This window comes from Calliopsis andreniformis, chromosome 9 (assembly GCF_051401765.1).
Source record: "Calliopsis andreniformis isolate RMS-2024a chromosome 9, iyCalAndr_principal, whole genome shotgun sequence".
NCBI lineage: Eukaryota > Metazoa > Arthropoda > Insecta > Hymenoptera > Andrenidae > Calliopsis > Calliopsis andreniformis.
This window is the reverse complement of record NC_135070.1, coordinates 15,163,163-15,187,923: the sequence shown is the minus strand read 5'-3', so window position 1 is coordinate 15,187,923 and position 24,761 is coordinate 15,163,163. Positions and strand designations below refer to the sequence as shown.

Below are 24,761 nucleotides of genomic sequence, written 5' to 3'. Positions count from 1 at the left end.
TGAAAAGTGCCCTCGAAACCAGTTCGCGAATGGGCGGCCACAGTGGTCTATAGACGAGCAACGAGCATCGATCGATAGATCGACCTCCTAGCATGAATATTAAGACAAATTTCTCGAATATCGACCTCATCCAGCGACCTGAACGAGCTCGCAGAACCGTTTTCTCTGCCGCCTCGATGGAACAGACCCCCCTATTAATGTCCTATCGATGTCCATCAACTATTTTAATGTTCCGTGAATTTACGTTCTACGAGAAAGCGCACTGACTTTTGCCTCTGCGCGAATGAGGATGTTCTCCAGAGTATGTAATTGCTGGATTGATGCCATGATCCAATGACGCTCTTTATTTCCAGCGAACGTGAGTCAAATACACTATAGTTCTCTATGTGGGTGTATTTTTACATAATATGTTGTATCTCTTTTTTAGCCTTCAATAAAATCACTATTAACAAATATTATTTTACTCATTTTCTCTTCTTTGCATCCGCTAACATTTAACAGAAATTTTGGCTACGATATTTATAATCATGCAAATTAATATTGTTCATCTGTATAAAACTGACGTCGGTAGTCAAAGCGTTCATGTCACCAAGATTACTGAACCCAAACCCACACCTTAATCGCGATAAATATTCATCTCAAAACAATAGCTTGAAGGCGCTAGGGAAGCGACGGTGGCTGCCACGATTTTGGGAGGGAGGATTTCTCGTGTTCCCTGCGTAAATGCATTCGTAGGTCAACGTCTACCTGCAGGTGCATTTGTATTCACAGGCTGGCGATATGCAGTCGGCCGCAGAGCCGTGTAAACGCTGCAGGTACCTGCCAATGCGGACGAATCAACTGCGGAGGAACGTTTTTATGTACCATCCCCGGGAGATAATGTAGTCGTTCTTTCCACTGGTCACCTTATTGCTCAATGCGCCACCAGACAGGCCCCCTGAACGTTTTAGAACCCTTTTACGAATACCCCTTTTTTTCTTTTCTTCGTCGATTGACTACAATGGGATGGTAACTGAGAACGACAGAGAGAGTGGTGAAAAAGAATTAGTATTGATGGAGTTCTTGAACATTTTACCAATTTTTTACTATATGTAGCAAAGGTATGGTGTGAATCTTAAATTCCCAAATTTGTTGGATTTAAGATTCATTGGATATATTTTGGAACGCGATACTAGGTTGCCAAATGTGCCTAACCCAGGGCCTACTAATTTGTCTTGTGACACATCACTTGCAAACGTAATGTGAAAGAGTACAAAGGAAGAAAAGGTTGACGAAGTGCTCGTGGAGGCTGTCGTAATGACACAAGAAGATGTATCCTTTTTGGAGAAGCCCAGATACCAGGAAGAAGGTCAACGTGGTTGCCTTAACGTGAGAAAAAGCGCCTCCAATGACAGGTACTTTACATTTAAATACCTGCGACGCTTGCAGTAACTCTGATGCAAAGTACCGTGTCGCGTGGGATTCTGCATTCGAAGGTAGCTTTTGCATAAAAATGACACTTTGGGATGGAAATGAAAATTTGTCTTTATATGTATATTTTTCGATAAAGGACACTAGCGAAACGTTGACGCATAAAAATTCTTTCTAAAGACCACAATTTAAAGTTGGACACCTGCAAACGTCACTAACTATAATTCAGAAATCGCTCCTCTCTTAAATGAAATACAATATAACCTCCATAAAAAAATCTACAACTCGTAGCAGTTCAATTTTTCTTCAGCTCTGCTGTTCAGATTAAAAAATCTAGAAAACCATGTTTAAAAATTGCTTAAAAATTCTGTGCTGTCAAAGCTGAAAGCAGTTCTCCTCATCTCATGGTACCCTTTAGACCCCAACTCTCAATTGCTCCCAACAGTGCCTACTCCAAAGGCCCCAAAAATACCAAAGATACGTCTATCGCAATTTCCCTCGTCAGCAAGTGAACCGACAGCATAGTCGCGTAACGATCAAAGAAAAGAATCGTCCGTGTGAACCGGACGCCTGTACATCGGGGGGTCAGGGAGGGACTCGGCTCGTACAAGCTTTTAGGCCAAGCGACAGCGGCGAGGCGTTGCTACAGCGTGCAACTGTCTCTCGCGTCGTTTTGTTCACTGAACTAGTTCCCTCTCCCCTTTCCTCCCCAATCCATTCTGCCACTACCACCGACGCCATCTCACTACCACCACTGACCGAAGCTTATCAAGATCACCACCGTGCTGGAAGCTGAAGGAACATGGAACGAGAGAGCGTCGAGGGAGAGAAAGAACCAGGCGAAAAGTATGTACGCGGAGGGAAAGAAAGAGGGAGAAGGAGAGGGATGGAGAGAAGTTTGATTCTCAGAGAAGATTCCGCCAAATTTAGGCTAGTTACGAGGGGTTCCTTTTAGGAATCTGTTCAACGACAGTTCGAAAAGCAGGAGTCAGGAAGAGATGCGTTCTAGCGTGCACCATTTAAAGTTTCGTCGTGTCAGACCTCCAGCCACGCGGATGGACTTGATGGAGCTTTATGCTCCGTTCACAGTGTGTTGTTGATTGGAAGCGAGATAAGAAATTGCAGACGAAAGATTTAAAGGTGCTTGTAGGAAATGGTTTGAACAATTTGAAATTTTGGGAGTTTGTTCTTTTGATAATATGTTTTTCGGAGTTACAAAGGTGACATCGCATTTTTTAGATTTGAAATTGAATCTTCGTCTGCTGGAATTAGTTATTAGTAATTACACTCTGAAATATTAATGAACTGCACCACTGTGTTATTTTTGTAAAAATAAAGTTCCATTTAATTTCTATTGAATATTAAGTATTCTGAAAAATGTTAAGAATAGCCACATTCTTAAAGAGAAGAGAAAAGAAGAAAGAAAAAAATCGTAAAGAAGCAAAAGGCCCACGACTGCAGTCCTCCTAAAAACTGCACGGTTTATGCATTATTAGTTCCATGCCAGGAGCGTTTAAAAAGAAGATGAAGAGGAGGATGAAGACGAAGATTGAGAACGTACATTGGAAAAAAGATCACATGGAATATAATTAAGCAAGTAGTATCGTAAAAGTTAAGTAGTGCACTAACGATTGGTTCGGCTGTATTTATGTTGTCGTTCGAATGAATTTTAGAGGGACGAAGAGGGGAAATTATGAATATAATCATCCCAGTGGAAATTAAGGAAGGGTGTTATAAAAGAAGGGATCATGTGAGGGTTTGATTAAAGTGCGTGAGCTGTTATATCTAATTATATAATTCTTTGAAGAGAACGCAGGAGAGATTGAAAATATAACGAAAGAAGAAAAGAGGAATTCTGGAGGGTTATATTATTTTAAGTAAATTAATAATTTTCTTTTGTCTCTCAAATGAAGTAAGAAAGAAGATCAGAAAGACTAAAATTTTGTTTTCTTATGAACCGAAGTAAAGTTAAAGCTACTTGTAGCGAAATTAGTTGAAATACTTTTAAGTATTCTTACATTTCTGGTGCACCCGGTATAAATCAAAGTACAGAGGCAAGTCGAGAAAGCCCCAAACGGAATGCAAAAAGAAGAAATCGCCAGCACAATAAACTGACTTCAAGAGAGAAAAAAAAAAAAAAAGAAGAAAAACGAAACAGCCGCCGAAACCTGAAAAAGTCTCATTAAACGAGAAGAACTGTGCGATGCTTATGCTGCAGACTCCCGACTTCAATTTCTGTCAATGAAACTTGGGCAAAAAAGAATTATGGCACAGAATCAGAAAAAGAAACTGGGAGGGGCTGCAAAACCAGAAGGAAGACGGGGGTTAAAAAAACGATCGACTTCTCACGAAACTTGAAGATAAATACGTTCCACCGAAAGATCTTCGAAACGAAAAGAAGAAAAAGTCACTCAAGCAGAAGCGATAAATAAATAACCACACCTGAAAACCACGAAGATCAGTGATCCCAAAGTAAACAGGATTCTTCCCGAAATCTGTATAAATGCCTAAACGAACACAAATGAGAAATAAAGAAACAAACCATCCAGAAGGCAGAAGAGAAGAAGAGAAGAAACCAAAGTGGCATGAATATTCAGAAGAAGCAAAGAGGACGCGTTCACATCTGCACTGGGAACACGTACACCCTCGTAACAGCCGCGAAGGATTTAAAAGCGGAACGTAGCAACGAACGAATAATTGGCTGGATAGGGAGGAAAGGGAGAAAAAGGAAGAAACGAAGCAGGGATGTTTAACTCGCGAGTCTGACAAGAGACGAGCACGTGGTCAGTGTGGACGCTGCTTCAGACGTGTTTCCGTGGGGATCCGTCGGAGAGGGGCGAAGAGCAGCCAGGAAGAAGAAGACGAAGGGAGATCGGTTGGGAAGCAAGGAGGAGGGACGAAGCAAAAGAAGAAGAGACGTGGTCTCGCAGCGTGCACGGATCTCGGAGCATGGAGAACACGAACTGGCCGCCGCATACCTACACGACGCGTAATGAGAACATACCAGCGTCGTTCGGCCTGCTATCTGTTATCAAACGGATACCACCGGTTCAGCCGCGGATAAACTGTGTACAGGGCCCCAAGCAACCTCGAATTCGTTTTACATCTCGCTCCTGGCCAGTCGGGCGGATCCTCGTCGCATTCGCTCCAATTAGATCGCGTTAGTTCTTGGGACATTTTGTGGTGCTGGAATTGGTATTAATGGCGGCGATTCTTTTATCGATCCTCTCTTTTCTTCCTTCTGTGAGAGATCGACTAATTTCTGTGCTGGAATGTTTTCTCCTTTCTTGATTTAAATTCCTCCGTTTAATTAAATTGCTCTAGGAATTTCTGTTCTTTTTTGTCTCGTTTTATGGAGGAATTGGAGTTATTCATTTTTCTTCAGCTGATTCCTTAAATTTGGTGGCGTTTTTTATAGCCAAAGGTAGAATTTTTAAAATTTTGAATTTATGAGAAGTTTCTGTAGTATTCCTTCTGTGTTCTTCATTTGTTTTTTATTTAATTAATTCTGATAGAACTAGAAGTAGGATTGGTATTTTCTTTGGCTCTGCGTTTTTTCTTTAATTTTGTGGCGTATTGGATTTACAGTTAGTTTCCATAGCAGAACGTCTTCTCTTCTCCAGATCGTGAATTCCATTTACTTGAATCGAGCATTTGGGCTAATCCATTAGGCGGGACTATCTCAGCTATCTCTAGGCACTACTCTCTCTTTTCCATTTTGCTTCTTCCCTCCTTCAGGTTTATCTAACACGGTGTGAGATGTTACGCGCAATGAGAAACACATAATCTACATATAATCAATATTTCAGAGGCTACGAGTGTATAATCCATTATGTCTATTAAACACATTGGCACATTTTTAACGTTTCAGTAGCTTTCACATCCCATCCAGCTTCAAGGTACAAATTTTTTTTCAAATAATTTTTAGATCATTAAAAAGTACATGAAAATTGGATAAATTGAAAATTGTATTGTTTCTTGAACAATCTCAATCCTTAAATTAATATCAACGCGATAACGTTAGTGTGATAATACTTTTTGCGAATAGTCTTAGAAACCTAGCACATTACAATTATTTTCTATCGTAGGAATTTTCTTTTGCTAAAACCGCAGACGTTGCGAAACTTTCGAATCCAAGATTTATGGAAATTATAACCGTCGACGGTAATAATTTAACAGTAATTACTATTTATAAGAATTAATAGATAATATCTCCGGGTACAGCGTAACGTATTAGCGTGAGATTGCGTATCAGGTTCGGAGACCGACTAATAATCCTCAAACCTTTCTATTGCGAAATTATACGTTTCGATCAGAGTAGAACGTTCCAAGAATACTGGGAAACGACCACTGTACAATTATTATCAATTCGAAAACATGGGAAACGTCTGCAAAAGTCTATCTAAATTGCTACTATGGATTATAGATCTGTCACTCTTACGTAAAATTTAAAATCACATTTTCGAATATCTGGATACAAGGTAACGAAAAGGTTATACCAACTAAATGGATTATTTTTACATACGTAAATTGAAGTAGTAAAATAAAAAGTAACTATTATTTAGTTACTTACTCAAAATGCTGAATCTTCCCCCAAAGTGGAATTCTCACACCAGCAGTCTGAAAAATAAAAATTTCCAGTATCAGCTTAAAAAATACTAGCCTATGACATTTTTTACTTTCCACCCTGTATATGAAACCTTTCCTCTAATTTGATTAACTTATCAGCTCCACTAAAAACTTCATGCTCTTCCTTAAAAAGAAATTCAATTTGTACGAAAGCTTCTATTTCTAGACCTCATGCATCACAAGATATTCTAACAGTTCACGACGACCTTATCTAACATATTTTAATAAAATTATCATTTCATATTAAATAATATATACCTATAACCTAGCAAAAATAAGGCACAGCCTTCATAATAATTTTTATCTCCCATTCGAAGTGCTATACCACTCACCTCGAACACTTCCATCGTGGCGTGTAATTTATGCTTCCCTTCTATCGTCGATAGAAACGGAAATGGAGTAGTCGCCATTGATGGGACATCGGAGGATTCCGCGGCGGTACTAGAACGCCAAGAAAAAATCTTTTAAAGCTGCGTGCTTCCTTTTACGCTCCTGGATATCGTGACATTTCAATCTCTGGATGAATCCTGCGCGCGTAAAATATTCCGTGGATCGCTGCCATTACGTCCTATCGAGACCATTATTGCCTGCCATCGATTCGTTCAGTAAAATGCATCGGCTACCGACAATACGGATTTCCGCTTATCTTCCTGGACATTCGGATCCGCTGTATTAAATGTTCGTTAATCCTTGTGCAAATGTTTCGTTGTGACAAGCGATAACGATGCTGCGCGAGGGACTTAACGTCTGAAAATGTTACGAGGTGATTAGAAATCGACAACGACCGATTTCTGTAAAAACTTTTAATCGATATATATTTCGATACATCAATTGCACATTTCTTTTGGGGAACAACGGAATTAAAAAATGTGAGAATCAACACGAACCGAAAGCAAGAATGAAGTACATTCTGTGGTCGTTCAGACACTGACGAAAATATAGTAGTAACCTTCGCGTTCACTGTTGCATGTACTCGCTACATATTCATGTATTTATTGTAAATACTATGCTCTTCGAGCTTGACCACCAGTTTGAAGATAGACGGAAGGAATTTTTAATTTTTAAATAAAAATATAGATGATGTTACTGTAGATTGTACGAGAAGAAGAAACAGGGATAATTTGTTCGAAAAGAAGCGATCACAGTTCAACTTCTTGGTAGTAAAAAATTCTCTATCAATGAGCACTTGTAACACGATCTAACACTTAAACAGCAGTAAGATTAGTATCCTTCAAACCAGCTCGAAGGGTGACGGGTAAATAATTGACGCACCTCCATTCTACAATTGTATTAAACTTCCTATTTTATTATCTCTGCATTTGAGCGGTCTGTTCGTTTTTCGCGGCATTTCTCATTGTCCATCATCCGCCGACGATGGCTCGATCGCAATTTTTCGGATTCCTCGTTTTTCTCTCAATTCTCGCTTCATTCTGAAGCGCAATCTCAATCGATTTTTGTGTCGCAATTAACTAAACAATTCGTATTCGTTCTTTTTAATTATTCGGGATTCATCCTATTTGCAGTTCCCAGATTATGCGCGCGCGCCCGCAGGATCGATCCTTCGTTCGCTGTTTTTATTTTTCTTTCTTTTCGAAATTCATGAGCACGATTCCTTAATACCGATACAAATATTGGCGATAAGGACAGCGGGGTATAATCGTGGCAATTCCATGTACACACGAGCACGCATGTGTGTGTTCGCGCTGGATATTTTGTACTCACGCAACAAGCACGCGGAAGAAAGCATTCATACGATATTTTTTTTCCTTATCTCGCGGTAGAGTTTCTCATGAGATTTTGCGTTACGACGCTTCGACGCGTTTGAAGATTATTCGAATAATTAACCCTTTCGCTGTGGATAGCCCGGTTCTGGATTCGGTGATGCCTCGAATTATTCCGCAACGAAAGGATTAAGTCTTTGATTCTTTCTTGGGAGTTCTATGTTCAATATATTCGGTTCCTTCATCTAGTTTTGTCCTATAGAATATTTTATATTTATATTTATTTACTTCGTTTAACCCTATCAGTCCCAGCTCTAACCCCGATTTCCGGTTCTCGATGAAATCGATTTGATAACGATTTTGAGCATTACCTTGTTTAGTTTGTAGTTTGTACCGTTTGCATATAGGATATATTACTCTCGTTTATAGAATTTTCGATGTCATAGATACTTTACAAATTTATATTGTTTTTTAAACTTGAACAGTATACTATATAGCATGTTGGTCAGTGTTATTTGTTCTGTTGTTGTTCATGTGTATGTAAGGGAAAAATCGATCAATTTTCTACCATTTTGCAACATGAAATTTCCTCGTCGGAAACACAGATCAATAAGCTGTGAAATTTGAATATCGCGCGTCGGAAATTGGAGCACGGAAATATAACTGCCTGAAAATTCAGGTTGCAAACTGATAGAGGACTTTTCAACTTGTTCCAATTCTTTCCGTAAAATTTGACCATCCTATTCTTTTATTTAAATTTATTTCTTCAGGTACGAATGTTTATCTTTATTTTCCGATTATTTCTTTCAATTGCACCCTCACCCATTAAAATGTATATATATTTTCATTTGTCTTTACATATGTAAAATGTAGGTGCCTCATTCTAGATTTTTCTTCCTCTGTTAATCAAAAATATATTGATCAAAATATAATAAAATTCTCTATAACAGAAGTCACTGATCAAACCCTGAATTCAAGGAAAAAAATGTTGGGACTCAAAGGGTTAAAAGATTAACCACTACCCATTCACGAAACCAAAAGTTCCAACAGCGGAGTTCACGATTTCAGTCAAAGCCCCTTAGAAACATCGAAGTACAACGAAACGTAAAAACCTTGAATTTACTTTCAGCGTAATCTTATTCACAATCATACATTTACAAGGACAATTTTCCGAGTTACAGCGTGAATCCTTGGAAATACGTTTTCCTTTTGACGTCATTTTACACTTAATTATCTACAGTTCAACGACACGTCAATCGCAAATTCATATTGTACTATTCACTTTCACATGCGACGAACGAACGATCGATTAAATAATAATTACTCGAATGAACCTTCGATCATACAGACGAAGAATCGGAGGTCGGACAAAAATTTCACTCCTCCCTCGAATAAAAGATTCATCCGAACGCTCGTATCTCGATTCTGCCAACTGATTCTCGTTCGCGGATGTCGCTATTCACGAATTCTTCTTCTAATACGTATATAACACCTTTCACTCAACTTGTGCATACAATTTTACTTAACTACCTTCTCGAAACTGTTTCGCCGTAATTGTGCGCGGATTAATGAACGTTGCAAAGTTGACACTCACTTATCGGCGTTGGACAACGTTTATCGTTGGACAAATGATAAAGTACAAATACTGCAGCGCATTTGGGATATCGTTTCACGGAGGATGGCGAGTTTTGTGGCTCGTTTCCGGTAGACAGTTCTATGGAAATTCATGGAAACGCAGCGGGTATTTAACCATCGAGTTAAATCGAATCCTTTCGCTGCAGGGGGACGCGGGAATCTTTCTAATACAAGACACAATTGGTGAATAAACAATTCTCGTTTCTTTTATGTTCGACGCTCGTTAGAGGTGAGTTCGATTTCAATTCCTGCATGTTGATCAGTTATGCAATGTCTATGTACAAGTATAAAAAACGGAATCCAAAAAGCGAATAATACAAACGTTACTAAATGGTGAGCACGAGTTTGGGTTTACGAGAGGATGTCTTATCGGGTTGCTGCAGACATGCTTTTCATTTGATTCTTTAGATGAGAGAGTGTATTTTTGTATACTAGCTATATGTTGCAGAGCAACGCTAATATGATGTGAATTTTATATTCTGTGAATGTCATGAATGTTTTTTTGGAGGGGAAGCTCATGTGGTCACTTTTTATTGATATTTGGCAGTGACTTTTAAATCATGACTTAGGCGGGTACCATGGAATGAGAGGATGCAGGAATATGTATTTGAGTGGCTTATTAAATCTAAATACTAAATATTTGTTGAAGTTCTTGCAGCAACCCAATAAAATATTTTTGTGTTACTTCAATACTGGAATCAGCTACTTAAAACAGCGTTTCTCGTGTTTTATACAACATTCAAAGGGAATAAATATATTATTATATTTGTATCGTGTGTAGAATCTATGTATCTGTGCTGGTGAATATGAAACAGTATAGACTTACCTAAATATTAAATTATTTTACAGTCAGATTATTATAACGAGAAAGAAGTATTAGATTGAAATATTAAATTAAACTTCTCTGTGGAATACTAATTACCTTGTGCACTGAATAATTACATTTAATAATAACATGAATATATTTGTACAAGTTGATATAAACTCCATTCAAAGAATATTCGTAATTTACAATTAACGTTTCTCAAAAATATAATATTAAGATCTTGAAATAAATTACACGCTATTTTGAGAAACACTGTTCAAAGTATTAGTAATATTTCAAATATATTTAACTACTTACAAATATAACACCACTGATAATCAGCAATTATCATAAAACAGTGTTAGTAATACTATCGAGTGAAGCATCCAGCCTACTCCTTTTAATGTACCTTTGGAAAATGGCAGTAGACAAACCTCTGTCACTATCAGTGAGATAGTGGGTATAAATACCTAATTACTTTGGAGACATTAATTATTAAAATGACGGTACCCTGGAGATGTAAATGCAAACTAGGAACTAGGGACTAAGAAATGGGACTAGAAATTATCTACTTGTATAACAACAGAGGTTTGCTCACTATCTTCCTACAAAAGCCTCTAAATTCTAAATCGTATCAAGAAACAAGTTGGCTGCTTCTCTCATAACTCTCCAGAGGCATTAATATTGAGGACTAGAAGGGTCACTAAATGTTGGATCACAGAGGAGAACAATCGACAAAAACCTGTATAAAGTTCCTATAATCAAGGAATCAGAGAATGACATTTTATTCGTGAGGAAACTTTAGCAAAATCTGTCAGGAAAATAGAATTTAACTTAAGAAAAATACCTGGATCGGAAATTAGTACTTCTACTAACAACTTCGGCAAAACATCTCAGGAAACAACTGCCAGGGTGAACATTAACAAAAATGCCAGGATCTGTGAAGAATCGCGAATATGAAGGGCATCTGCGACATGATCCACGTGGTGAATTTGCGCGCGACAATCATGGCGACGATGACAATGATTAATGAGCTCGTGGTTTGCGACAATGTTCGTTAGGAACCGGAAATAGGAAGAGGCGAAGGACACCTCAGAGGATCTTCGCTGCTTCGACTTCTTTGCTTCCTCGTGCGGTAAATGGGCCTGTGTCAACCAATCTTTATCCACCGATCGATCGAATATTCGAGCGCCGCCAGCCACCTGAAAGTCAAAGAAAACCCATGAAAACTAATTTCAAACTGTTTTCTGCCCATCAATTTCATTCGTCTAGGTGTAACTATCAACGCCCGCTACTAGATGGCAGCGGTGACAAGGGGAACATTATTCTTCAAGGTGTCTGCCACAGGGCTCTCTACTGTAGGAATTTCTACTATCTACAGGACTATCAATCTGTTGAGATGCATAACAGTGTCTACCGTTTCTTGTCTATTTCGGATTCCGTAGCGAAGATGTAACTCCTTTGTGTCGGGTCAGGTGGCTCCAGTTCGAACGCGTGCTTCCTCCCACCGGAAGTCGGCGCGCTGCTGTGCACTCTGAACCCATGCAGACAGGCAACACCGAATGCTTTCTCTGCGTTGGCGTCATCGTAGAAATACAATGCAGCGTCCTTCAGCACGCAATATCGCCTGGACCAGCCGGTTGGAGATGATGTTCTCCTCGCGTGCTCTTGCTGTTTGCTCAGATAACCGAAGCAATCTGGTCTTTGGATCGCGCACGCCGCCATTTCGCGCATTTTCAGCGACGCTTCTAGCCAGGTGTCCACCTGGAAAAATAATAATCATGATGAATGGTCCATTCGACTAACAACATATTAGTCTTGATAATTGTATTAATATTGAACTCTTTTTAAGGAATAATATTGTCGTAATAAATGACCCCAAATTTATTTGCAAGAAGAAGTGAAAAAGTGTAAAAATCGAGGCAAAAAGACATCTCGAAAGTAACACCTATTTTGTTAGTCTCTCCTCCATAGAGTAAACTGTATAATAAGAGTAATTAAGTAAAAAGAATCCAACAATTAACCAGAGAATAACCAAAGCACGCTACGCCGCCGCTTTAATATACTCCGAGCGAAAGCAATCCCCCGGTGGAAAAATGAAACGAGCAAACTCTGAATTCGGAAGTTCCAATTCCACGAATGAAATCCAATTAGTTTACACAATCCCATTATAAAATTGCCGCGGCCGAACAATGTCATTCTGCGAAACTGGCTCGCCTCGCGGGCGAATCTAACTGTTACAACAACTCTCTCAACCATACAGCCGAAGTCAGTGAATTTCAAACGAGTCTCGTTTTCTTAAGCCCGTGAGTAGGGATTGGTGACTGCTCCAGCGGCGGACTAAATGCTCGAAACTCGCTTGGCGCGAGCGTGCAGTGGTTGCATCTGGAACGTTTCGGAATTTATCGCGAGCCACGAGTTCCTGGAACGTGTCCCAGGATGGGACAACTTTCGAGCTGCCTTGCAACGTTCACCTGGTCGTTTCTCTCGATGGCTTCCTTGATGACTGTTGTCCATCGGGCCGCGGCTTCCTCGGTGTCCGCCGCGAGCCGAAGCGTCGGCGCGCCCTGCTTCTTTATCGCGAAACTGTGCAACCTCAGTTCAGGCGTTTGCTCCACGTCGTATTTTATCAGCATTACCGCTCCCACCGGCTGTGAATCCTGCGGAACGGAATCGCACCCTCGTGAACCATTCGTCGACCGTGGGCAAACACTTGTCATCTCGATGGAATGGCCGCGGGAAAGGACGCCAGTCGTATGGGTTTCGCGCCAATAAGGCGTGGTAGGACGACTTCTCGTTTGACAAACGACGGAGGACCGAGTTATAGTCGACTCGTGGGGGAGTTGACATTGCTTGTGGACTCAGCGGGAAAGTGTATTATCTGGGATACGAGGAAGAGTAATTGGCCGATGGTGGGAATTTTTGGATGATGGAATGGCCAGGTTTTTTATCTTTCTTGCGTATGGCTTTACAATTGAGGGGTTCATAAAAATGGGGCTTGTCAGGTTTTGCCTTTTTCGAGGGGAGCAAGGACAATATTCTGGCATGAATATTTTTGAATGACCACCACAATTTAAATAATTTAAGTGATTCCTCTAATTAACAAAGGGATTCTAAACCTTTGACTAGTGGTGTGCTTCCAAAAAAGCTTTATTTTTCAGCTGAAAGACTATTTAGAAATGTATAGTTTTCGGGCACCTGCTGATGAGCAACCCTTCATACGCCAGCTACAAGAGAAGGTACTTACTGCTGACGTTTCTATGGAATTTTAGTAACATTCTGAGTGAAAAAACTGTATGTAATTTCACGTAAATTATGCTACACCATCCCTCAAATATCTAATAATATTTTTTAATTACATCCCCTGCAAACTTTCTAACAATATAATTTTCATTTCTATGTATGCTCTGTTCTTGAAGAGCTACTAGTATTAGATATTCTCGACAAAAAAAATAGACCTTTCATCATCTCCTACCACCTTCCACTGACCTGACCCATAACTCAGCCTCGCCCTGAAGAATTCTTCACTAAAGCACACATTGTCTCTGAGATATGTATCTGACCCAATAAAAGAAGAATAATCGAAACTCTCTAAACAAAGTCCTTACCGCGTCAGTCCTATAATAGTAGAGGCAATTGTCACGGCGCAGAACGAACCACCTTCGAACCCACTTGTCCGTGTTCGAGGAGGTGGCGGACTTCCTCCAGAGGTAACCAGAGCACAGGGGTGCCTCGTCAGCGATTTCCTTCGTCCCAGGCCTGGCGACTCTTGGCGCCAGCACGTTGCAGGTCCTCGCGACTTCGAGCTCAAGGACGTCGGAACCGGAGTGCGCGAGCCTGACGACTTCCGAGTGCGTCGCGTCCATGACACTTTTGCCATTCACCGACATTATGATGTCACCGACTTCGAGGCCCGAGGTCTCGGCTGGCGTGTCGGGCTCGATGGCAGAAACCACCACTGGTTTCGAGCCATGAATACGGAAACCGAACTCCCCGCCAGCCTCCCGTTTCACTACGACCCTCTTGTCGCTCTCTGAAATTAATACGGTCCTGGTTATTAATTTGCCGCGTGCAGTGTCAATCCAGACCCACTGGGATTTCAATTAACGCCTTGTAATATCGAGTTGTGCTCGTGGTCGAGGTTACGGGTCAGGGGAACCTTGATTTACACTCGTCGACTCGGTGTAAATCGGGTTTACCCTGAGACCTCGTTCAGTGATTGTGGAAGGGCTGTGCGGTGAGCAGTTTAAAGGGAATCTGTGGCGGGAAAATTTGAATTTTATGTCTCTGGTCATCGAACTACGATCACATGCAAAAATTATACTTTTTCCATTAAGACGCTATTCAGTAACTAGTAGACTGTCATTGACTGCACAAGTTATTACTAAATATTTACGTAATCATATTCGCATAGCACTCACAGGTCATTAATTATTCCAAAAATACCACCCGAGTGTTATAAATATGACAACCTTTCAGTCTCCTCAGTCTCACTGTAATTCTCAAATAAATGAAACTGTAAATTGTGGAAATATAAGAAGTGATATAAAACTTAACGAAAAGAAATTCTTTATCTCTATAAAAATTTTAGTGATCGTCAATTTCTCAAGCTGTCCTAACTATAACATACATCGATGAAGATCCTTTTTCTTTGGTAGCGTGAAGTTGCGCAAAGTTGAATAAGCCAGCGGTCGGGCAAAGAAATAAAGAATAACGTCGCCGCTCGTATTTCTTCCTGCGACCCCGTTTCGTACATTCACAACACGGTTATTCTTATTTGCGATCTCGCTTTCACGCGAGATAAGCGACGGTTTACTTCGCCAAACTTTCCGTCGCGATTTTGCGAATGCATTCACTGTGCGCAGTCATAAATTGTCCCACGCATAGGAAATTTATATAGAGGGTTTTCTGGTCGACCGAGACCAGATCCAATTCTTCGAGCTCGATCCCGAAGGGTGTGTTTCATGTTCGGTATCACGTTGTGTTTGTAAAGCGCTATATAGATGATCAAGCATGCCTCTCAATTACCCTCGATGACTATTGGCCTGCGCACTTAGGGCATAAAGTGGCTGAAGTCTCAAGTTTCAGTATGAACTTCGCAATAGGGAGGACAGTATATCATGATAGTAGTAGGGACAGTTATTTTAACGATAATGAATGACTAAGGATCCCTAAGCAAGAATTATTGCTTTTTTTCTTACTATAATTATTGGGTCTCGTTTTTTATGGCATGAAGTAAGAGATTTCTAATAACTATGAAATTTATGGGTTATGGTTGAACCCTCATGTGGGCGACTTTCAGCACCCCTATATAGGTCAATGTCATCTATACTCGGCAGCTTTCATCTTCAGTGACACTTGAATCCACGTTTCCAAATCTAAATTCCAGTCAGATGTTAGGTTTTTTTTAAAGTTTGTAGTATCCATATGAAATCTTATTTATCTTAGTTAGTGGTCAATCACTTTTTACCAATTTTGTTACCAATTTATGAATACATATTTGTGAGATTTTTAGATAGTCTAATGAATATTTCTAAAAAATGAACGAATGAATTGAGAAAGTTCGAAGATCTTCAGACAATTTCGATTACATAACGAAACACTGGGTCGTTTGCCACGAGTTCTGATTCACGCTAGGAAATGTCTGCTTCACGAGGGCGATGTCTTTTTGAGCCTGACGCGAGGATCATTGCACTTAGGACGTTGGCCAAAAATTTTGGGATGTCATCGTGTCGCATGTGATGCATTCGTCAACGGAAGCGGTTCCCTTCAGTCGACATTGTGTCATATTAGCGATACAAAATTATTTTGGATACTGACGCGTGTCTGAAATTTGCTTCGTTGTAAATTACCACGAGTCACGTACTCGTTCGACAAGCTTTATCAATTTGCTCGAAACTGTTAATTAGTAAGATTAAATTTCAGGGCGGCTTATTTTCGTTCAATTATTAGTAATATTCTCTATGAAAGTAATAACAAACCAGATGTGATCAATTAAATTCATTTATGAATTTCATTCAATAATAAATATCAGCTTTTTATGAAGCTAAGAAACTCTCCACATAAATTCAGAAACTACACTTTTTCCGCGAGAGCGATATTTATGACTTCGTTATTGCAAGTGGTTAAAAAGCATACTCCACGTGTAATTTATTTGAAGAAGAAATTATAACAAGCTTTAAAAAAAAATTATTTCGATAAATATACACATTGGAGTTGTGCAAGTGGAGTCGAATATAATTCAAACAGTTTGTTTTCGATAATGAACATATTTCTCTTGTTTTACTGTTCCAATAACAATCCTCCCACACCATAAACCGTCCTCCTACTAGTTATACTGTCTAAATCAACGCAAACACTGGATCCGTTTGTAGATGGACAATAAAAGCATGTTAGTATGCAATTATTCATTTTGAATAGGGTGACAGTGCAGTATAACATTTAATTTACCTCTGTACATTTTTTAGAGTAGCAATCTATTAATGAAGATAATGAACACAGAATTAAGAAATAAAATACGAAAAAAAGAAACAAAATTTTTTACATACCCTGTTTCCCCTTAATATATTTAATGTCTATCATGTGAAGATGATGTTTAAAAAATTTTTGATGCAGCAGCTAATTTATGAGATTTGTATTTCATTATTCCAAAGTATGTAATATCATACGATCTCCTTAGTTTCTTATTTTTAGCGTTTTCTATGCTGAAAGAAATTCTACTCGACTCCTGGGAATTATAGAATGAACATGGAATTTTATGTTCATGTTATTTTAGCCAAGGTATGGAACGATGGGCGTTAAAAATGTGAGTGCTCCATTATTCGAAAATTCTTTTATCTCGTGTCTTCCAAACGAGCCCGAATAATGAAGTTTCCGCTGTAACATAATAAAACTGTCCGAGATGGTTTTGCGACGAGCAATTTCGATCGTTTTTCGCGGGCAAGAGGCCCCCGTAATTCGCAACGTTTGTCGTGTAGATTTGAGGAGAGACTAGCGCTATGCACGCCCCAAAGCAAGTGCACAAATAGAAAGGAATACTGGGTAAAAATAAAATGAAAGCAGGACAGCGCGCGGCGCCGTGCGGGCATAAATAAATGCGCTTCCAGTTCGTTATGTCTTCTATCCTTTTTCCTTAAAAAAGAAAAAGAAAAAAATGTGAACGACTTGTAAGCCGAAACACGCAGGACATCCTCCCTAAAAAGGCTAAAAAAACTGCAAAGTGGGACAACTAGAAACTACTTTGAGGGAGAATAATAGGCATATCAGAATGTATCTTTTCCAGAAATTAAACACGAATCTGAAAGGTCTAGTGTTTTGATATCTAAATTATATTCCAATGGAGCACGGAAATTCTGTATAATTAAATTTCATAAAATTAGTGATGTTACAACAGCTTTTACTTCGATTCTATCGAAGTTGTGTGCCATAGTTTTTATATTTAATTTGATATTGAAAACGGAGGAGAGATGATATTAATTATGCTAACGTAATGATAGTCAAAGCGCGACGATAATCGCTCTTGTAATTACTGACCTGAAAGGTAGCGCAGGCAGCAGCATGGCGGCGGAGTTTCTGTTTACACGCGGCTACACGTTCACGTATCAATTGAGATCGAACCGGGGACAAAATTAAAATAAGACGGAACAGTGTGTCGCCCACGAGTTCAGCGTACCACGAAAATAATGCTTTGCGTCACTGCACTTCGTAGTATACTACGACGATAAAAGACCACTGGTCTCGTACCGTGTAACTTTCGTTTTCGCCTCGACTGGGTCACGTGGCTTCCGTTCTCCTCTCGAACATCCGTGAAATATACACTTTAGGACGACTGTATTGTTGAAAATACTGACAATACTTTTTTTTATAATAATAGGAGGTATTACCATATTTGTCAGCTGATGTTAATTAAATTATTATATAAGGTGCTCGACGACAGGTGTCACAAATTTCAAAGGGTGTTTTTACATGCTAAAATAAGACGAAAATGAAGATAGACGAAATTGTGTTTCAGGCTCCATTTCCGTGTCATTAATTGTTGAGAAACCGCCCAAAATACGCGTGAAATGTGTCTGACTCGGGACTTATTCTACTGACTTCGTTGTGCCTGACCTGGCTAATGCACGTCGGTAGGAAAATAGGTCCCAAGTCAGACACATTTCTCATGAAGTTTAGACTTTCGATTTTCGTCCTATTTTGACACGTAGAATCAACTAAAATTCTTGACACCAATTATCAAACTGAGAAAACTAATAGAATTGTTTCCTTCATTTTCAATAGTAAAATACGACTTCAGTATTTTGAAGTACAATGAGCTTCATCTTAAGCTGATGGAATATTGCTGTTCTTGCCTCACTAAGAGAGCAGAAAAGCTTCCTCATGTATTTTTAATGGAATTACATAAAAGCTTCTCGTTTTTGTACAGTATCCCCAAAAGCAAATAACGTTTATCTAAAGTATTTTCTCTTTTAAGGTACCTTTAACCATAATACTCTAAAAGATCACTATAGTGTAAATTAGTTTATATACTGATTATTTGGTGCAAATTATTGATCTTGGAATTTAACACTTAATTTTGTTCCTAACACGATCTATTCCATAACACGTCTTTGCTCTTTCTTTTTACAGGAGATATTATTCTATCGGAAAAGTTACATATTGTTTGTAGATTTGCTTCCCCTTGTTTTTATTGGTATTGATTAACACCAAGTTGATCGTACACCCCAGTAATTAAAATCGCTCCTAAACAGTAGGGGGTTAATTTACGCGAGATCGATTATTGAACCCAACGTCGACATCGCTCGTTAACAATGTCGTAAATTGCTTTTGAACTACAAAGATAGACTCAACGGAATTACGGAGGCTTTCGAACTCAGTTTGGCCTACGAACTTTTGTAACCTGCTTTGTATTGATGAGTAATTGATCGTGATGAAATTACAGTTCTACTATTCCCGAACTTCGGAAGCTCAGACTCTAGTGCTGCAACGAGCATAATTACAAATAGCTCTACTACAAATTGACGACCACCATATATTAAAAAAAAAATAAAATACGATGCAAAACAGTGTTCCAAGAAAAGAAAGATAAAAATCGAAAGCTTCGCGAAAGGGGAAACGATCAGCAGTTAGAACGGGGTCGAAAAGCAGGGAAAATGAAAGCAGGTCGAGCCGAAGTTATTCAGGAACGCATCACGCCATAAAAATAAGCAAGTCCTTGCGTCACCAGGCTTCAAACGTAATCAACTGTGTACACGCGCAGCGTTTTGTCTCATTATCGCTGGCCCGCGGAGAGCTTTTATTCCTCCGATAAAGAAGCCAGCCGCATTCCTGTCAACCCCTTTCGTGGCCGACGTCAGAAATAGCGCGAGCCGCTTTATCGTCTTTTTCCTGGTGCCGGGAAATTCTCGCACGCGCGACGCAAGAAATTCCAAGGTTGCTGCGTCTCATCGGGGAGAATCATCGTAATTATCGATTTTAACGGGAACGCGTTTAAATACGTCACCACGGGGATATTCAATTCCATCGGTGGCACGTGAAGAAGAATGCAAAATAAGGGTGCAGAAATTACAGAGTAAACTCTTTTTATTCGAGGGGGTTGAAAAATAGGAATTTTTATCAATTTTAGATATGAGCTTTTCTGTGTACTTCGTTAGAAGGGAAACTATGCTTTGTAGCAACTTTATAACTACTCTTAAAGGAGAGTAAACAAAAATGTAGTATATGGAAAATTTGCTGCTATAATATTTCCTAGAAAAACTTCCCTAGATATGTATTCCTTTGAAATATAGTATTTACAGTGGGTAATAGATTTTCTAGTAATTTCTAGTGTGATCTGTCTTTCTCTCTATAACATATTGTATGGTCACATCTTTAGCCTTGTAACCCTGATCGTGACGAAGATACGATTGGCAGTGGCCAGTATGGTTCGATTAATGACTACGAAGCCTTGTCGTAGCGACTTGGCACACTCCCGATTTTATCATCTAGGCTACAATCACGTTTCTCTATAAGTTTCTGTCTTTTCAAATTGGCATTGTTCTGGTATCCACCTCTGATGACTTCATTTCTCAAAAGGGACGAAATTGCAAAGTTGCAACGCTTTCAATACAAAATTACGATATTTTTAATCTTTTTCTACCTATATTTAGGAATGATCTATGCTGTATTACTTTATCGTTATTTTAGGCTTAGAGTTTCTTGAGCTTGACGTCTCAATTAAACATCGGCTGAAGATAGTATAATGGCCAAATTACTTCATTGAATTCTGAGAAGTACTATGATGTAACTGTTCAATAAGGAGACTTGTATAACAATTAAATAGCTTGTATAACAACTAAATGCTCAATCGATTATGATACAATCTGAATTTTGTTCTCATTCTTCATCCCTGTAGTTGTAATACCAACAAAGAAATTAAAATTTAGAAAAGAAGTGGACGAGTAGAGTGTGTATATCAATATGCAATAAAAGTCAAAAGAAAACTAATTACGAAGGGAATTAAAAATGGACGAACAATAGCATGAAAAGGTATAATAAATGAATGCGAAGGGAAGAAAAATGAAGATAAAAAATTCATACCGAGGATAATAAGAAAATATAGTATAGTAGTGACGTAAACAAGGAAATATTTAGGGGAAATGATAAACGAATCGCGTAAGAACGATTAATCCTGGTACTGGGATTAATGGAAGGGCAAGGATGAGATATCCCGACCGGAAACGCGGTCTTGGCTGAGCATAATCACGGAGACAAAAGAAGTAAAAGGAGCTGCGGCAAAATGTAAAAGAATAATGGGTTGGAAATAGAATTGTAAGTGAAAGAAAGAAGAGTGTAGAAGGAAATGAGAAGACGAGAAGTAACTACAAGAGGAAGGACAAATTGAAGTCAGGCAAATAAGGAAGGATGAGAAATAAGGGAATAATAAATGAAGGAAAGTGGAAATTGGAATATAAATAAACAACGCTAAATTAGACTAACGAAGAGGATATTCTCAACGCGAAAATTGTTCAAGTATTATTTATAACCTAAATTAAAAAGACGAATATCTTTTATTTAATGTTTGTGGATTTCTACTGAAGGAATGTGGTTGGAAAAGTCAGATTGCTCTCTGTCAATTTTGACAAATTTATTTCCAACAGTGTTAGTATAAAATAAGACCCGAATGAATTGGAGAGCTTATGGATAATTCAAACTGTTTGTATCTAAGAATATTACCTTCTAATGGACCGATGGTTAACGAAAGCGAATCACGTCCAAGAGATAGAACACACTAAACTATTTACAGGTGAACTGCTGACCACCGTAGATGAAGGAATCTAATTTTATTGCCATTAAATTAGTACACGCCACGGACAAATTTGGGTAGAATAAACGTACTTGTGGCTGGCCTGTTCAATGTCGTACTAATTTCGATAAATCGGTTACAAGACGACACCGTGCTTTGGTTTCAAAAGAAGATATTTTCGGGCGATTTGCTCAAGGCCAAACAGACAATAATTAGTGGTGCTGGCCATGACTTTGTTCGACAAATGAGGACCGAAAATACTGAAATTTTTGCTCTGATTTTTTACTCAATATTGGTAGATAATAACGAAGTTAAAATTAATTAAACAAGATTAATATTGGAGATGAATGGAAATCAATAGACTCGAAACTGTACAAGGTATACATTATTGTGATAACGTAGTTACTACTGAAGCTTTGCGTGAATAATTCAATCATGTACAATAATTATATTTGTGCATTAGTATCTCTGCAAAATGATGATTAACGAGCCCTGGATAATTACGATGTATCACGATTTGATTACCTACACGTGTTATCATGCAACCTTATTTGCTATATGGAATGTTCTTTTGCAGTATATTAAAATCATGATGCATCGGAAGTTTGTAGATATTCAAAGTTTCATACAATTATCTCTGATTTGATGTCAAAAAGGAAAAATTTATTTTATAAATTAATACCTTCAGTGTGCGGAAATTTACTTTAATTTTATAACACTGCCAGCAACTTTATTATAGAATTTAGAAGAAAAGAATTCATAACTTTTCACACAGGATGTATGAATAATAAATTTCGGTGCCACTAGTTTTATACTTTACTCTCGAAAACAGGAAAGTTCTTGATAGCATTATTCGTATAACTTTCAAAGGCAAACGATATAAAGTTAACCGCTTTGGGATATATTTCCATCGTCAAAGTTTAATGCCACGTGGGATACTCTTTTGACCTGGCAAACATTCGCGATGCTAATTTAATTTTTCACTTCCGGAACTCTCCTGCTCCTTGATTTCACCCATCTCAATTTGCGAAGGTAAGCGGTTCAATATTTGGAATGATTCACCTTTAACCTCCCATCAAGTACTACAGAATACCATACACTTAGGAAAGGTAGTTTGAGTTTAATACACTTGCTCGAAAATTTTTAAACGAGCCATGAATATGAAATTTCGAGCCCCTGCTAGATTATCGTGGAACAAGAAAATTAATTGTGATTCGACCATAAAAATTACAATTAATTAAGAATATGCTTGCACTTTGTGAATCATTTCTATGAAGTTGCTAGCTATATTAAACGCTACTAGTTAAATTTAAAGGAAAGTAATCGATAATTAATAATCCTTAATTTTATCGTTTTTGTTTTAATAAAATAATTTAGCTTGAAAATTGTATAGAAAGAAACTATTACGTTAACTGAAATTCTACCATGTGAATACAAATATATTTCGTAATATCCGAAATAGACTGCCAGACGAACAGTTCTAATATAGAGACAGCTATCTAGGCTTTCCCACGAAGCACTACTGAATGACTTTACACAATTTTCCTCTACAAAAACTTCATTTTCACACTGCGCACAAGTCATAATTTTCCCAGACTACACAACTAAAATTCATCATTGACTAATATTCACAAATATTTTCAAAAAACAAGCCAATAATTATCACGAAATCTTCCAACCCTCACCAAAGACCCAATCAAAACAAATCGATCTTCCCAATATAATATTTCACAATCTCCAGCTATACACAACAATGTTTACACTCCATTAACAAACACATGCAAAAACAAACAAAAAAAAATATATATATACATTAACAAAATTCCTCCCAAGTCACATCACTACAGTAGCTCCCAAAGAAACAGTAAAACACACAAACCAAAAAACAGCTGTCCGATTAACCCTCCCAGTGCTTCAATTAAAACACAGCGTACCCCATGTGCGTGACTCCATCACCCATATCCATCAACCATACTCCCAAAACTCCCAAGAGCGTTCACCGCACAGCGTCCACCCAACCTTGTCCACTTGATCACTCTACTACCAAACCCCAATCAAACTTTTCTCCAACCACGCCAAGCACCGAGAAGCTCGTGCGCCACAGCTCCCAGGGGCCATTCATCCCAAGCGGTTGATTTACCGTGCGTCGACGAGCCTAGCCTAGTAAGGGCCTGACCCTCCCTGCACCAGACCCTGAGCATGCACTTCAGCAGCTCCTCCAAGGCCCTCTTCAAGGACACGTCGGCTCCCAGCTCCGCGGAGTACTCTGTGGCCGCGCAATCGCACACCATCGCGAGGGGGTCACGATCTCGAGGATGCTACGCCGATAAACGGGGCCCGATGTGGGCCAGAGTAGACGGGAGAGGGTGATGGAACTTCCGGTACACAGCGCACGGAGGAAAGTCGACGCGACGACACGCGGGAGTCCCGAGGAGGCTCGATTTCCCGACGAGGATGCCTTCGGTCGGCCCGTGGAATGCGACTCGGCGCCCTGACCCACTGACTGCCAGCCAAAAGCTTCTTCTTCCACTCGCCACCCTCTGGCCCCCGCGCGCCTCTGCTCCCCCCGCCAGGCCAGCTCGCCACGCGGCACTCCGCCACGGCTTGGCTTGGCTTCCGCCGAGATATTCGGACGCCGAGAATCGCGTTTTCGAGCTGAGAATCTACCGGCGAGGGGTCGAGCCTGCGGATGCCTCCGCGCTCGGTCGATAGGCTCCATGATCGGAGTGGGATTGAAGGGTAGAATGTTTTGGCTGGGGGATGGTAGACGAAGGGGCGGGGAGGGAACGAGGGAGGGAGGTCGTTAGGAGAAGTGGAAAGGGGGTTTTGGGCAGGTTTTGGGATTGTTTGGGTTGATTGTTGGAAATTGGCGGGGGTTGAGAGATGGGGATAGTTTGAGGTGATGATTTTAGGTAGTGGTAACAAGGGGTTGGGTTCTGGGGCATTCGAGATTGGGGTTAGCGTCAATAGAAAGTTGTCTTTGGGGCTGTATTGATGTTGGAGATATTGAACAATAAAGATCTATACTTTTTTAATCGTTTTATTGTAATAGGGCAGTGATCTGGCTATACTTGAAATGTAGTGTGGAGTTTTAAGAAAGTTTGTGGGAGCCTGTCTCGTGTTACAAAAATTTCTGTTAGGTAATGCGTCTGCTGTGTACCTTGTCTGTGATTCTAGACTCAAGGAATGCGAAACCATTGAAATGACCGAGGCTACTTCCTGTGGTTCACGCATAAAATTATTCATCAGTTTATCTCATTTATCTTTTTTTCTGGGAATT

At 39.4% G+C, this 24,761-nt stretch overlaps 1 protein-coding gene across 1 annotated transcript; it reads right to left on the bottom strand.

Annotated features, from left to right (window-relative positions):
- Positions 1–10,402: 10,402 nt before the first annotated feature.
- LOC143182855 (gamma-2-syntrophin-like) lies at positions 10,403–23,905 on the bottom strand. Its single transcript, XM_076384144.1, has 5 exons — positions 23,622–23,905; positions 13,809–14,233; positions 12,675–12,860; positions 11,618–11,964; positions 10,403–11,402 (listed from the first exon to the last, which is right to left on the bottom strand). Exons 1-5 carry the CDS (start codon positions 23,770–23,772, stop codon positions 11,351–11,353), a joined length of 1,161 nt encoding a protein of 386 aa, XP_076240259.1. The 5' UTR covers positions 23,773–23,905; the 3' UTR covers positions 10,403–11,350.
- Positions 23,906–24,761: the final 856 nt, after the last annotated feature.